The sequence below is a fragment of the Anopheles bellator genome, chromosome 2 (assembly GCF_943735745.2).
Source record: "Anopheles bellator chromosome 2, idAnoBellAS_SP24_06.2, whole genome shotgun sequence".
Classification (NCBI taxonomy): Eukaryota; Metazoa; Arthropoda; class Insecta; order Diptera; family Culicidae; genus Anopheles; species Anopheles bellator.
In genome coordinates this window covers 28954383-28969547 of record NC_071286.1, presented here as the reverse complement: position 1 = coordinate 28969547, position 15165 = coordinate 28954383, and the positions used below count along the sequence as shown (strand labels likewise).

The window sequence follows — 15165 nt, the reverse complement described above, 5'->3', positions numbered from 1 at the left end:
GTGGCGTGTTCACCGGTTCACTCTTTCGTTTCCGTTCTGTTGCCACTGTCTGCGCGGCTGATCGCGGTTTTTCCTTGCAGACGAATGCAGGGTCGCGGGAAGCAAAAAACCGGGGGCTATAAAGAGAGAGAGAGGGCGCGAGAGTGCTGTCTAAAACTAGTATATCTTAGCCCTTCCGGAAGCCCGCTCTCTGGTGGCTTCCGGCAACCTGACAGGTGTGATCGGTTGGTTACTGGTGTCGTGTGGATGCGTGACTGTGTAAATGTGATTACGCTATGTTGATGGGAAGAAGCTCTCGTTTGTTTGTTTTATTTGGGGAAAGGATGGCACACCCACACACCACGGTGGTGGCTCGGAGTGGAGTGGTCCTGACGGTGCTTTGCGGGTCAGCCAAAGCCAAAGGGCCGCGTTTCCTATGTGTGCTGTGTGTTTGGTGATGTGTTTGGCTGAACTGACGCTGTTCGCTTTCCACTTGGTTGTTTGGTACACTTTTGTTCATTTGTAAATATATATATATATGTAGCGCAGCTGCGTGCTTCGTGCTTTCTTTTAATGTCCTCTTCCTGTTCTGCTTCCTTCGCTTTTTGTTATTGTTTTTTGTTCGTTAGGTAGGTATAAATATGAAATTTCATGAAAGCGTATAGCAGGTGTGTATTACAAAAAATATATGTATACAATACTTCAAATAGTTGTGTTTTGCTTTACTACGTGGCGTTGTGTCCTCCCTTGTTCCACGCCACGTGTTATCGGTTGTTGCGGTTGTTGCGGTTTGCTTGCTATTGTTTTCCACTGTTGCTGTTTCCATTGCAGGAGCCCGGCGGGGAGGGGGTCCTTCGCCGAGCCGGCCGCACCGTCGATCGTGGTGTGAAGCGAATATATAATGTTCTAATGTGGTTTCTGTTGTATATATACGTTTATTTATGCATGTATATTCTTACAAGCTTATCAAATGAGAAGTAGTGTTCGTGTGTGGGTGTGTTGGCTTCGTGTGTAAGCGTTGCTGCGCTGCGGTTGGCTTTTTTTTTATTATTTCGGCTGCTGCTTCGAATGCGACTGATCCTTAAACGGTTCGCTAGTGTACGCTAGAGCTCTGCGAGTGACCAACTTGCCTATAGAGAGCGGAGAGTTGTAGGAGAGTCGGCTGTAGCGCTGAACCCCCCGTGAGGTGTGTGTTTGTGTGTGGGAGTGTGTGTGGGGTCGACCGTAGAAAATTAATAACTATTTAGCTACTTAGCTATACAACTATCCCGTGTATCGTGTTCGAGTGTGTGCCATCGATCACACGCCTTCTGTCGCCGGACAGAACCGCGCTTTGCTATTGCTCTCAGGACTAGAGGATGCGTATTCAGAGAGAGAGAGAGAGAGTAAAAGAAACAGAGTATGCGTGTGTTTGTGTTTGTGTTTGTGTTCGCCTTATTGTTCCTTACTAACGAGAGCCTCTAACGTAGCAGCAGCACAAGAGTTTCGACTATACTTTTAGTGACTGTGACTTTCTTCATATTCTTTGGTAGCATCGCGCCCTACATTTTTCGCATGCTCGAGGACAGCCGCGAGATGCGTGAGACAAAACTGGGGGGAGGCGCGTTCTTAGATTACGACGAGACTCGAAGAGGAAAGGAAACAGAAAACGCAGCAGCGTAAGTAGCGGGTGCAGCGGTCTGTTACCAGCACCGGAATCGTAACGGGGTGCTGCGCAGGGTTCTGCCTTCCATGCCGCTACAAAATCACACTCTCATCAAAACACAAACAATTTTACAACTCACCTCACCGGTTCGGCTATCGTCTTCCGCCAGGACATGGACAGAAACACAAAAGGCTACACTTGGAACCAAATCACCATTCGGCGTCGTCAGCGCGCGCCTCTGCTTGTGTGGACCGATGGCTACTTAGATTTTAGTCATTACATTACGTTACTTAGATAACTGTGTGAGTTTGCGTGTGTCTGCTCGTTGTGTGCTGTTGCCACAAACGCGTCTCACGCGGCAGGATGCAAGCTCCACCAGCGCATCCTTTGATTGCCTCCATCCCACATGCACACTGATACTCAATTCTACGCTCCGTTCCGTTTTTAGTACAAGCAGAGTTTGTTTATACTCGCCTCGTCGGCGCGTTTTGGGGGGGGGGATACAAAAAATGGCCGTATTTAGCTGTCCGTTCGTTTGTCAAAATGTTTGCCACCCGCACGGGCTACTTCCTGGAACTTTGGTTGGTTGTGTTAGGTTTGTGGTACCGACCAGCCAGCCAGCCAGCCGTTTTTAGTACTTCCGTCTGCTTGTTCGCTCGGTTCGCCTACCGCTGACTTCTACTAATACGTGTTTTGTTTTGTCTTTTGCTGCCCCGCTGCTCTTGTCTCACTTACCAGGATCTTCACTGACCGGGCTGCGCTTCCCGGCTGCGCTTTAGCTTCGCACGTGTAACGACGTGACACTTTACTCCTTGATTTCGAAGTACTTGTAGGTCGGATTTTCGTACCCGTTGATCTGCATGTTCGCCACGTGTCGCTCTTCCGGGGTGACCGGTGCTCCGACAGCCTGCGGGACAGAATCGTAACTTGGTTATTGGACTGTCGTCACGGACGGACTGGCAGGTCAATCGTTCACCTGATCAACCTCGACAAAGCCTTGAGCGTGCGGCGATCGGGAGGCTTTCCACTTGGCCACGGCCACACCGACGAAGACGGCCGCCATCAGAGCGACACCGGCGAATCCTACCGTGAAGTAGACGTTCTTGCTGTCACGCGAGCTGTACACTTCACGCCGCACCGAGTAGCTCTGTCCGGGTGTGTAGAAGAGGGGGGATCATTAATTTCCATTCAAGCGCACTTCCTTGCGGCCTCGGCCTCGCATCGAACTTACCGGTTCACCGTGGCCAATATCGTGGGCGAGCACGTGCTGCATCTTTGGTTCCGCCTCCTGGTGGGCGACTGCTGCGGCTACCTCCTCCACGGCCCGCTGTACGGCTTCGTCGTCGACGGTCGGCAGTGCCGTCGGCTGTGGGCTTCTGTAACACAACCATCCCCACACCATTAATTAGTCATATGGAACAGATGACTCCTACCAGCCCCCACCCCGGGCTCGTCAATCGTTTGCCCATTATGGGGCGAAATCCCCGCACTTACGTGATGACCACATCCTCGCTGTAATCCTTCGTGGTGTCGGTCTCCTTTTGCACGTCCATGTCCGACTGTTTCTGAGTTTGCGGTTGCTCCGACAGCGACGGCTGCTGGGTTTGTATGGACTGCTGTTGCTGCGCTTGTTGCATCTGCTGCTGCTGTTGCTGTTGTTGCTGTTGCTGTTGTTGCTGCAGCTGCTGTTGCTGCTGTTGAGCCTGCTGCTGCTGCTGCTGCTGCTTGTAGGCGGCCTCCATTTTCTTCGCCTCCAGGCGCAGCTTCTCTTCGCGGATCTTCTCGCGCTCCTGCGCTCGCTGCTCCTTGCGCTGCTTCTCGGCCAACCGCTGGCGCTCCTTCTCGCTGACCTTACGCTCGATCTCGGCACGGTACTTGTCGAGGATGGTGGCCTCCGCTTCCTCGGTCATGGCCAGCATCGAACCGGGCGTTTCGTCCTTGGAGCGCAGCGCCTGGATGTAGTCGTCCATCAGCTGCGACAGCTTCACCGACAGCTCCGGGTAGCGCTTCAGCATCGCCATCGACTGGTTGACGGCCCGGTCAATGTCAACGAGCCGCTCCAGGGTACGGGGACGCTCGGAGGCCGCCGCCTCCAGCCCGCCGGTGCCGCCCGAGCCCAGCAGATGGCGATAGTGCGATAGGGCATGGGCACGATCCTTGTGCAGGGCACGTAGCAGCTTCTGCAAACACTTCTCCACGCGATGCGACTGGATGTAGTTGGTGCCGAGGTACCGAGAAAGAGGAAGCAAAAATCAATACTTGCCGGCCTGGCCACCCCCCGTTACTGTTTGCAGTCTGAAAAGTATGTCAGCAGCTACATCTTGCTATCCGCACCGAACGGTGCCCTGCAATCAGCCAAAAACAATCTCCGAAGATAATTAAACAATGGCAAAGTTTGCACACTCGCTCGGCGCAGCACGGCCACCGGGGCACGTGCCCGGGGAGCATGCGTAGCGAGAACGTGACCCATCCATCTGACCCGGATTCGATCCGGAAAGTTCGGCGGTGGTCCACACGTACAGGGACCGACAAAGTTCATTAAAATTTCGCCAAACGCCATTGCATCATATGTGACGATGCATCGGGCGACATGTGCATGGGGTCGCGGGCAAAAAAAGGACACTCCCCCCCACCCAACGTGTTCCGGCGACACGAAACACGACGGGGGAGGGCTTACGGAAAACTTCTACCCACCCATTAGCAGTCGGCGCTGTGGAAAATCCTCCACCATGCCACCACCGGTTGCCATTTTAATGGCGCGCCGAGAGGGCCGCAGATTATCGTTGGCGCGGAAAAAGTAATCATTTGTTTTACAATTAAAATTTCGTTTCTGTTTCTTCGAGTTTTAATTAAATCTGGTCAACACCGGCTCGGGTACCAAGTTTTGCAATCACAAGTGTCTCAGCTCTACACTTGGATTCTCCATATCTGTGAAAAGCATCATCTATTTATCTGCAATGCATGTAACGGACACTTTGCATAGGGCAAGGGAAAGCGTAATCGGATTGGCGACTTCTTTCAAAGCACTAGTTGCGAGTTTTGCGAAATGTTACAAGCGACACGGTTCAAGGGGCTTATGTATTCGCTTATTCGACCGTCTTGTAAGTGCACAAACTCGTCACTTGTCACTGAATTTGAGACCCTCTAATTGCGAGTGCTGCAAACAGTGAAACTTTTTGGACCGACTTTTTTCAGCAGCAAAGAGCCGGGAGCCTTAGCAATCAGTGTTGTGGCACTCAAAGCCCAAAAACGCCTGAAGGTATGCAAAGGGAAAAGACAGAAAACAGAGTCTGGTCGCCTGTTAATTTCTTTATGGCATTGTCTCTTAGCATTGAGACATGTTTTCAAACTTCATCAAAACTGGGACGGAACCGTTGGTGGTCCTGTGCGGTAATACTCACGCTCGGTGGCTGCTCGGTGAGGGCCTGCGTGTAGCACGTCATCGCCTCCCGTTTGCGCTGGTTGATGTGGGCGAGGACGCGCTGCTGGTGCATGGCCGCCAGCTGGTGCTTCTCGGAGTTGCCTTCCTCTTCCAGTGCCTGCACAGAAGTCTAAAATATTACACCAAAACCAGAACGGAGGCCACCATTGCGGGGGGCCCAGAGTTTAGTTACGAACGGGACCGTTAAACTCATGTCACCATTTTTTTTAAGTTGTTCTGTTTTTCTAAATCTGTGTGGATGTGCTACTATTTGGTCCGTCGGACGGAATGCACCACTACGAAACTAACACACCGCCTCATGTCTAGCACAAAGCACATGCCGAACAAACGAACGAACACTTCACGAAACAGGCAAAAAAAACACGGTGGCCGCGTACGTGCGAAATATTCCACCATCGAGCTCAGCGAGCACGACCGAATCGTTCGGATATGATCGCCATAATCGTTAGCTTTGGTTGCCGCTCGCGTTTTAGATTGGACGAAATCCGTGATGTGGATAAGGCTTTCGCGTAAAGCGAACCCAGGATGGACGATAAATTGGGCCCAAGCGTATAGCTAGAACTGCGGACAGCGCGCCAGTGAAGTATTCGTTTGTTTGCCAAACAGATTACTCTATCTACGGCTGTTGGCTCTATCGAAAGTGCACTACTCCGCGAATGTCGCATGCTCTCGTGTCCAAACTATCGCTTTTGAGTGACTCTCCGGAGGTCGAGGGATCGAGGGATCCGTGCCATCCCGGTCCGAATCTCCCAAAAGCGGTGCGACGTATGATCGAAGAAGAGAATGAAAAATCATGACATGGTTTTACTGGCAACTACACACCACAGTGTACAATCTACGCCGGACAATCTGCATCGGCCATCCGGGCATGCAACGGGGAAGATGATGGCCGACGGCAGCAAGTCCGACCGGGACGTAATCTGAACGAAAGCCAGCTTACCTGGAAACGGGCCGTCATACGCTGCTTGAACGTTTGCGCCGATTTCGGGTCGGCCAGCCGCATGTCCTGGTACTTCTCCTCCAGATCGGACCAGTCCTTCATGACGCGCGTCACCTTCTCGCGGTGGCTTTCCTCGAGCCGCTGCTGGGCTTCCTGAAATTCGGCGTGCAAATTCTACGAACAGTATATACTACGCCAACTCCGGGGCTCGCACATACCTTGAAGCTCTGGTGCTCGTTGCGCGGGTCGAAGTGCGTAAAGTACGGGTCCGGCGTCGGGATCGCGGTGATGGGTGTGGTTATCAGGTCGGCAGCCGACACCTTCTCGGTCGTACTGGGCAGCCCCCCACCGTACACGCCGCCGCCACCGATCGGACCACCGATGTCCTGTTTCTTCGAGTCCTTCAGCGGTGGCGGCGTTGTGAAGCTGTCCCAGGCCGCCGACCCAGTGTCGGCCGACCCGGCGTCCGACGGCTTATCGCTGCCACTGTCAAAGTCCTCCTCGGAATCGTACTCGTCGTCATCGCTCTCGATCGGCTCATCGCCCATCATCTCTTCGTCCTCCTCGTCGTCGATATCGTCGTCATCTTCCTCGTCCTCGGAGTTGTTGTCCGACGAGACCGAACCGTCGGACCCATCGTCAAGCGGTGGCAACATGTCGGTGTCCTGCGGCAGCACCGGCAGATCCGTCTTCTTCACCTTCATCGGCACTGCGGAGGTTAGAGCGAAGACAACATAATCTACGGTTAGTAACTGCGGTCTGCCAGGCACAGAAACCCCATTTTAAATCACGTGCCCAAATCACTATTTGAAGGAGCGGACTCCCGGAGAACGCGCTCCTAATTTAGAACCCAACCGAAGACCGACGACGATGATGCTACTGATGATGATGATGATGATGGGTTTCGATTAAGCGATAAAGTGTTGACCATTAATCAGTCACCCGCTCGTCATTAATCCCGCCCTCGGTGGGAGGCCGAGTACAGGAAGTCCTTCAGGTCCACAGGACCCAGACACCCAGCCATTGCTACACAATACTCATAAACACGAGGAATCCCACGGAACGGCGCGAAGAGGGTTCAATGTCTTTATAACCTTCCACCGCAGGTCCTGCCCTTTCCTAATGACCTTCCCAGCGGTGTCAGCGTCCGGTGAAAAAAAAAAATGACTGTGGATTGGCGCAAAATGGCGGACAAAGTGGCGCAAGTCAAAGAGCAAGAACCAAAAAAAAAAAACGAACAAATGTCAAGCCCATTAATCGTTTTCACCCGCCCCGGCCCGGAACCGGAACCGACCCACGCAGGGACAGGTCGTACGAAAATCGGTTGATTTTTTCTACCAAATGGCCTCGCACACACGTTTGGGACATTCGCCGGCCATCTATCGCCAATCGATTCGTTAGGCTTACGGCGGGGCGCACCGGAAGCGACCGAACCGTGGCACGGCCCGGGTTGCGGGTCATTCGGCTAGAAAATAGTTGACCAACTTGGGACACTTGCAGCACGTCGCGCGCTGCTGGTTCCGTGTAGTTGGTTGCCATAGGTTGGTCTTTTTTTTCGCTCGTCCTCCTTTGCAACTAAGCCGTGGCCTGGAGTGGTGGTCGTCCATTTTGTTTTCACGTTGCCAGAGCCGCTGGGTCGGAAAAGTGAACACACATTTGTTATTTATCCCTCTTTTATTGGCCAGAAAGTGTGGGTTTTTCCTTCCGGTAGCAGAGACTCGCTGACTGATAGCGCGAGTCGTTTTACGATCGCCAAACGGGGCCTCGAAGATGAAGGCCTCGGTAGCCGGGAGTGCTCATGCTCTTGCGTGGTGCTCAGAATTTTAGCCATCATCATTGGGCGTTTCTGGGCACGATCCAAAGAGCTCTGCCGAGTCCTCGCGCCGGCAAACGGTAAGGGCAATCGTTTCTCGATCGATTACCTACAGTGGAGGTCAAAAGTTTAGAATCACTGCCGTTCTGCAGTGAATCTTGCCGGATAGCAAAAATCAGAACTCTATAAACTCACTCGTATCTCAGAAAATCGGAATACGGCTTTTGAGGATTGTTTTCTAATTCATTTCTTTAAAGAAAAGAATTTTTTCACGGCAAGAAAAAAGCGTTATTGGATGTCACTTTCACGTTTTAATTCATCGTTAATTATCTTTTCTAAGAGCTTCTTTTACTCCACTACACTTAATTCAACATACACTTCAATTCGCATGCTCATTCTCTTAAAGCCATCACTAAGTTAAGTCGAATTCTTGTTTTGTTCTACGAATTTGTCCTTTATGGTATTGAAGCTGGAATAAATATTAGCCACGCAATGAATGTGAACTTTAGTAGCTCTAACAAGAACATGACCAAATAATATCGAAACTATCGAGTCAAATATTTGAATATTTTTCTCCGAACTCGGAAAAGTTTACACATTTTCTAACTCTTATGAGCATTTGCTCTCTGCTCAACACGTCAACAGATTCAGTGGTCTGAAAATTATGACCGTCACTGTATATTTGCCGGTGCATGCAGGATCTACATGATATCTGTTGTTTTTTGTTTGGCCCATCCACACCAGTCGGTTCGGGACCTCACCTAAGGCCAAAGTGCTTGGGGCTGGTCAAAAGAAACGGAGGACACATCCGCCGCTTTATGGATTTCCCGGTGTCTAACCATGGTATCCCTGCTGGTGGTGTGTTCGTTCGCGTGCCACAGTTTTACTGGCTGATGATAATGACCTCCCGCCGCGCGTTGATGTCGTGTGCCACAAACGACGGTGCTGCCCGCCGAGAGAGAGTTGAAAAACATTCGCCAGCAATCTGCCACCACAGAAATGGGAAAATGTCAAACTTTTACAACCGACCGTTTTTCCGATGTGTGTCTGTGGGTGTATGCTGTCATCAATGGCTCTCGTTAGTGGATATCGGTTTTTATTATCATTACACACCCGTTGGCGGTGCTGTGTTAATTTTTAGTGCCACAAAAAACCCGTGATGCCATTCTTTTCGACTTCCGACTTCTTCCGAAATGGTGGCCCCATCGCATTGATAAGAAATTAATAACCACCATTTGGTGCGCGATTCGGTAGAGTTTTCCTTTTTCGTTATCTGCACTTTTATGCTTTCCGTTCCGGTGCATCAGTCGGAGAATCGTAGTCGGCGAGTCCGCTGCCACTTTTCATTGCCCTGTCGTTCATTGCCAAATGAGGGAAATCCTGTTACCTACATGAACGAAGCACCCTTTCGAAGCTCCATCGGTCAGCTGGACGTTTTGAAGTCCTTACGCTGACACCGACAGCCCAACCGAGTGAAGGCCGCTCGGAATTTGCATCGACTGCAGGTTTGCAACTTGCACCGAACTGCGCCCACAGAGAGAGAGAGAGAGAGAGAGAGAGGGCGGCGTTGCGGTTGCGGGGTCGACCTGGGTTGTGCACAAAAACAATCACCAGCGGTCCCCATCCCGTCCGATGGGTGTTGCAGCACCGATCTGGTAAATCTGGAACTTCCGGTTTCCGGTAATGCTCACGACACGAAAACTCCATCCACTCCGGCGTTCTGGCGTTCTCGAAAGTTTTACTTCCTCGCCTCGGCGGTTTTCACTGCGGGGCCGCCGCCCGGGAAGCGAACGAAAGCCTTACCCACGGCAAGATTGACGGTTAACGAACCAACCCCGGCACGGGTGGAAGTTTTAGAGTTCGGCCACGGGAAAATAAAAAGCTTCGCATCGAAAGTACATAAATTGGCGGGGCACAGCACAGTACGCTGCCACATGAGTTTCTCCTTCGGCAAGCTCGGGTCGGAGTTGAGGGTCAACAAATATAAAAGAGTTACGTTCGAGCTTCACTTCGTTTGGAGCAAATGGCGCACCGCTGTAAAAGGAGCAAGTTGCACCGGTTCCATTACCGGCCCACCTCAAGGACCCTCGGGTGGAATTTTCCGGGCCCTGCTTTTCGCAGGGCTTCGGACAAAACTTCGTTTGATTTGCTACGCCGTCGTGGGGCGGGGGGCGAAAAAGAAAGACCCAACCACCGCAAACACGTAAGTCTTTCACTTCCGGTGCCCGGGAGTGTCCTTACGGTGAGCGCCCCGTACCCACTTCCGGGGATCTGGGGCCTCGTATTTTCACGCTCGTTTTTTTTTTCAAGGAAAACGCAAAGGTGAATGCGGCGGAAAATGGAAATGGGCGCGTGATAAAATCAATGCCATGCGTTCTCAACACAACTCCCAGCAACAAATCGGTCCGTTAGTGAGCGAAGCGTTGGAGGTCGCGGTTCGAACCGGAAACCGAGGGCGGCCGCGGTGGTGCCCCCGCTTTCGGGCACGATGTTCCCTTCGGAATTCCCAACGACGATGTGGACGAGATGATTTCCAAAGAAACGGTACATCGTTCCATGTGCCTACCGGAAGCCGTTGTTGCTGATTGACGTTTGTTTGGCGCTCAAATCAGGTGGCGTTTTGTTATTTACATTTAAGATTTGGTTCCATTCGATGACACCCGGCCCAAAGGGTTGTTCTATCCAAATATTTCAAATCACAAGTAATGAAGGTGTTTGTAAATTAATGAATGTTATTATTATTATTATCATGACAACTTTATGTTGTTACAGTCAATAGCGTAGACTGCAGCCAACTGAACTAGAGCGTTAATGGTCTAGAGCTTAACATACTGGTAACTCGTTAGACGGTAGTATCGACGTAGAGCCGATACCGAGAATCGCTTTCGGGGTGGTTCCTTTTTGCGAAGCGCCAACTCCACGGAAACTTATCGCAAACGAAGTCACGTGCGCTCCTGATTCCCGATGTCGCTGGTGACCAAATCGGATTGCAGATTGCTATCGGATCCGTTTTGTCGCGCTCCCCGGGAAACCCCAGATCTGGCGATCGAAGCTGCTCGTTAGTGCAGACCATTGAAGGCAACGGTGAACGCTCAGGTAAGGCTCGCTCCGATAAGTATGGCATTTGCTCCGGTGGTCACTGTTGAATGTTTAAAATTGGATTTCGCCCCCATTTAAGTTGTTCGAAACGATCCGTTTTTGACCCACGACGCAGAACTGAGCGCCGACAATAATTGAACCAGTCGTGTCGTGTCCTTCCGGGGTCCTTCTTTTTTCGCTTTCACCTGCTTTCCTACTTTCCGGATTACATTAGCGTCGTGTTGCGGTTGCCAAGGCATACCGGAGAAGCACCTTTTCCGGATGCGCGGTGCGTGGCGAAGTTCCAACGGGTGAGAACCGCCAGCACCAGCAGCAGAAGGGAAATGGCTTTCCGGCGTGGTCGTGCCCTGGCCCACGCCCTTGCATCCTGTCGATCGGATCGTCTATGAATTGAAGAGCATCTTTAAGACGTCCTGCAATCCCCCGGAACCACTGCCACTTCCCTCTAGAGAGAACCGGGGTCAGGGGCAAAAATTTATGGCATTAAATTACTGCACCAACCGACCACAAGGACCACAATCCTCGCTCCGAAAGTCTTTTCGATATGAGATATCGTGTCCTCGGGACCGAAGCCTCGGTCGCACACCACCACCGTCTCATTTCCGGAGGTCGACGCCCACCAACCCAACCCCTGCCCGGCCCCATTATCGACGAGGTGCACCGTAGTGTGTACATCCGAAGTTGTGGTAGTTTCAGGATATCAAACCCAGGAACCGTGGCCACGGAAATGGGTCTTCTTCGTGGGTCTCCGAGGCATGTTCTCTCTCTTTCTCTCTCTCTCTCCCCGTCTCTCTTTATAGTGCGCGCCTCCAGAAGACACCTGCGGACCCCCCGCGGGAACTCTTGCGTCATGAATTCTTAAGTATAAATGCACATCAATTCAGCGGAAGGCAACCCAACCTAACCGGTTCAACGGTAACAGGGGGCCTGATTCATGGCCCGTCGGGCCAAGGCCGTGTGCTGTGTGTCTGTGTGGATTACAACTTTCTACATTTCCACCAGTGCGCCCCCGTGTTTGCAAGGTTAAGACCATTAGGCACGGCCAGAAACTGTTCGGTTCGGTTGGCGCTTCAACGAAACCAGGCTTCGTCGCGGTTCTTGGGTGAATTTGGACGTTGTTTTTTTTTCGGTGGTCTTCTGAAAATGAAAAATGCCATAACCCTCCGCCAGCGAACCAACCTCCAAATCTCACATGAGCGTCGAACGACGCCTGGAAAATCTCGCTCGGTGCGTGATTTATGGGGGAAACTTAGATAACTTTTCCTGCATTTTCTTCGCCTTGTTTTGTCCGTTCCTCAAACACACTCTCTCTCCCTTTTCGCCGGCCGGCTCCCGGTACACATGTTGAAGTTTGAAATGTTACCCCAACACGTTCCGTCGTTCCTTTTTCGCGCGTGCTGAGTAATTCGTTTTGTGTAAACGTTAAAAAATCGCTCGTTGCCAAGTTGGGCGCGTTTAACGGCGTCACTGCCGGTGCCCGATATTAACAAGTAAATTGCTTCACGAAAAGTTCCCATCCGGTCGCAAAGCACACAAGCCCCAGGCCAGACGAGAGAGCTTTTCCCTGGCAATGGCAGAGAGCTAAGAATTAGTTTTTGCTCCGTTTTTTTTTTCTTTCCTTCGGTTCAGAAAACTTTCGAAGCCACCGAAAGCAGCAGCGACGATTTCTGGCGATAGTTACCGGATTGCGGCGCCCGATTGTGCCCGGGAATCTGGGAGAAACTTTTCTGATTGGAATTCAATATTGTGAGTGTCCACTTTTTTTTTTCTTCTATGATGTACTTGCCACAGAATGGCGAATGGCTCTGGCGAGATAGCCGGGAGCCAGAAGAGAACCGGCTTTACATGGACCTAGAGTGACTTATATCGATAACATCCTTCGTAAGTGGAAAACTTAAGCCGTCCATCAAAGGGCCAGAGAGCGACGAGCGTACGACTTGTGATCGCTTCTCGCGGGCGCCGGCGGCGTTCGAATTACTGTTTAGCAATCACAATCAATATGCAAATTTCGGGCGCCGGCGATGCCATTTTGCCGTAATTAAATTAACCCATTAAGAAGCCACAGCCGCAGCCAGTGTGCCGGTAAGCTGTCAAAGTACATCGACAACATAATTTGTATTCCAAATCTTTCTCCCCGTTCGCCGCCCGATCTGGAACCCTCATTAGTTGTTGCGGGGTCGGAAAACTCTTTCGGTGGTTTTGTGGCAAAACTCCGATCCCGGTGGAGGCGCCAGGTGGCTTAGGGATCTGCCTGCGGGCTGGGAGTGGAATTTAATGAAGAGTGCAAAATCGAACGAAACGCCAACGCCATCGCCATCACCAGTCCGTCAGCCGGTGAAGTGAGAAAAGTTCGGCACAGTAAGGTTTCCCTGAACACCGACACCGGGTAGGTGGCGATGTTTCGAGCTGTAGCAGCTGCGTGAAGGAAGCGTTCAGGAGCCAACGTTCTTTGCAAGCTCAGCATAAAAATATTTAAACCAAAAGGGTACCGCTCATTTTTTCGCTTGTTCTTTCTCACACCGGGGCGAGCAGGTGAGTCGCTGGAACTCGCCCTCGTCATGAATAAAAATCGATAGCCCGGCGCTTCTTCCCACAAGGGCGCGCAAGTTTTCTGGCACACTTTTCACCGCTTTTTTGTGTGTCTAAAAGGCACAGTGTAAAGGGTATTCGCGGTCCACCATCTTTCTTTCGAGCTTTTCACCATCACACACGGCTTGAATAATATGCAATAGCGTTCAATGGGCTGGTGGTTCGAGTTGACTTCACATTCTACTCAGGCAGTGGTGCGGCACCGGTGCTCAAGAGCCTCAATCCAGTCAGGCAAGTTCTGATGCCGCGGTACGAATCGGAGGACAGCGGAGAAGAGACCCTGAACCATCGCGCACTTCGACGAATGAAGTGGCGGTCGGTGTCTGTTGTGACCTAAAAATGTTCGTTAAAACGAGAGAAAGGAAGCGAAAAGGAGGTTGCCACCGGAGCCACCACCCCTGTCAGGGGCTGCTATTAAACCCCCTCTGCATACTATCTGCCATACTCCATATAGTGCCATAGTGTCATGAACGTCAGTTCCATCCATTTATTGAAAGCACCCAGCGCGCTATTCAGTGGCCGGCCTTTACCCTGGCTTTTTTCCTCTGGGCTGGGCTGGGGTTATGCTTTTTTTTCTTCCTTCCATTACTGGTTCCGAGGCAGAAGCTGTCCTGCATCGCGCCCCCGACACGGACGGCAGGCTTCTGTAAAGCGCCCTCACCCCCAGAGCGGAGATTGAGAAGCGCAAGGACACCCATACACAAAATAAGCCCGATGGCTTGTGGTTCCCCTTGCAGCCTTTTGCTCTGCTCTTCTTTTTCCACCAACCCATTGTGTCGGTGATCTTCAAACGTTTTGTCTGAATGAAACGCGGACGGTGAAGAACAGGAAGTGCCGAGCCGATACCGATACCGGCAATGAGCTCTGGTCCGAATCGATTTTCCATCCCACCCACTCTCGGTGGCCGGCCACGTGGTCGCGTCCCGTTGTCCGTTTTCATAATCCACTCGAGAAGCTCACACGCCGGTAGCTGGTATGGGCAGGGCGATGGTTCAGCACGGTGCTCAGTGGCAGTGATTACGATGATTTTGGGCCGTCGGCCAATTTATAGACGTTTGCCGTGAAACCGACTGTCGGCTGTTGGGACACGAGCAATTCGACGTGAGATAATCGTGTATGTGATGGTGCTGAACGAGATAAAACAGTGACCCTACGGTGAACTGCACCCGGAAAAGTATTGGAAGCGAAAGTCTAGTGAACCGGAAACGGTACAAAAATACGCCCGATCGGTCTCTGCTACTCCTGCGGAAATCCATTCCTATGACGTCAATCGGGCACGAGGAGCTCCAAACTTTCTAGGGAATCTTGTGCGCTCGATTGTGATTTGCTCGAACGAACTTTTCAATTGCGTCAAGCATAATATCGCCACGGGCTGATTTGCTCATTTGCTTATTGGCGCAAAAGTTTCTAGGTTCGGAATATTGATGACCTGTCGTCGTCGTCGTCGTCGCTCATCCTACGATGCCGACTCTGTCCGTTTATGCGGCCAGGTATCGTTATGCCGCTTCCTAAGAAATGAAGCTCTGTCATTGGCTGGTGCGGCCTTCTGGTGAGATACTCGGACGATTTCCATTCCGAAAGGCGGCTCATTTTATATGGCCTGGCCACCACCTACTTCATTAGGCAAATTTGGACGGCGTTACGAGGCTTGTTCGCTA

At 51.6% G+C, this 15165-nt stretch overlaps 1 protein-coding gene across 1 annotated transcript in view; it reads right to left on the bottom strand.

Moving 5' to 3' along the window:
* Positions 1-907: 907 nt before the first annotated feature.
* LOC131208249 (amyloid-beta-like protein) overlaps positions 908-15165 on the bottom strand; it is a 63003-nt gene continuing 48745 nt past the window's right edge. Inside the window, exons 5-11 of the mRNA XM_058200902.1 lie at positions 6225-6715; positions 6007-6180; positions 5026-5175; positions 3119-3831; positions 2856-3000; positions 2601-2771; positions 908-2531 (exon numbers count right to left, since the gene is read on the bottom strand). Coding sequence (XP_058056885.1) covers positions 2430-2531; positions 2601-2771; positions 2856-3000; positions 3119-3831; positions 5026-5175; positions 6007-6180; positions 6225-6715 — 1946 coding nt within the window. The 3' untranslated portion in view covers positions 908-2429. The remainder of the gene's footprint in view (positions 2532-2600; positions 2772-2855; positions 3001-3118; positions 3832-5025; positions 5176-6006; positions 6181-6224; positions 6716-15165) is intronic.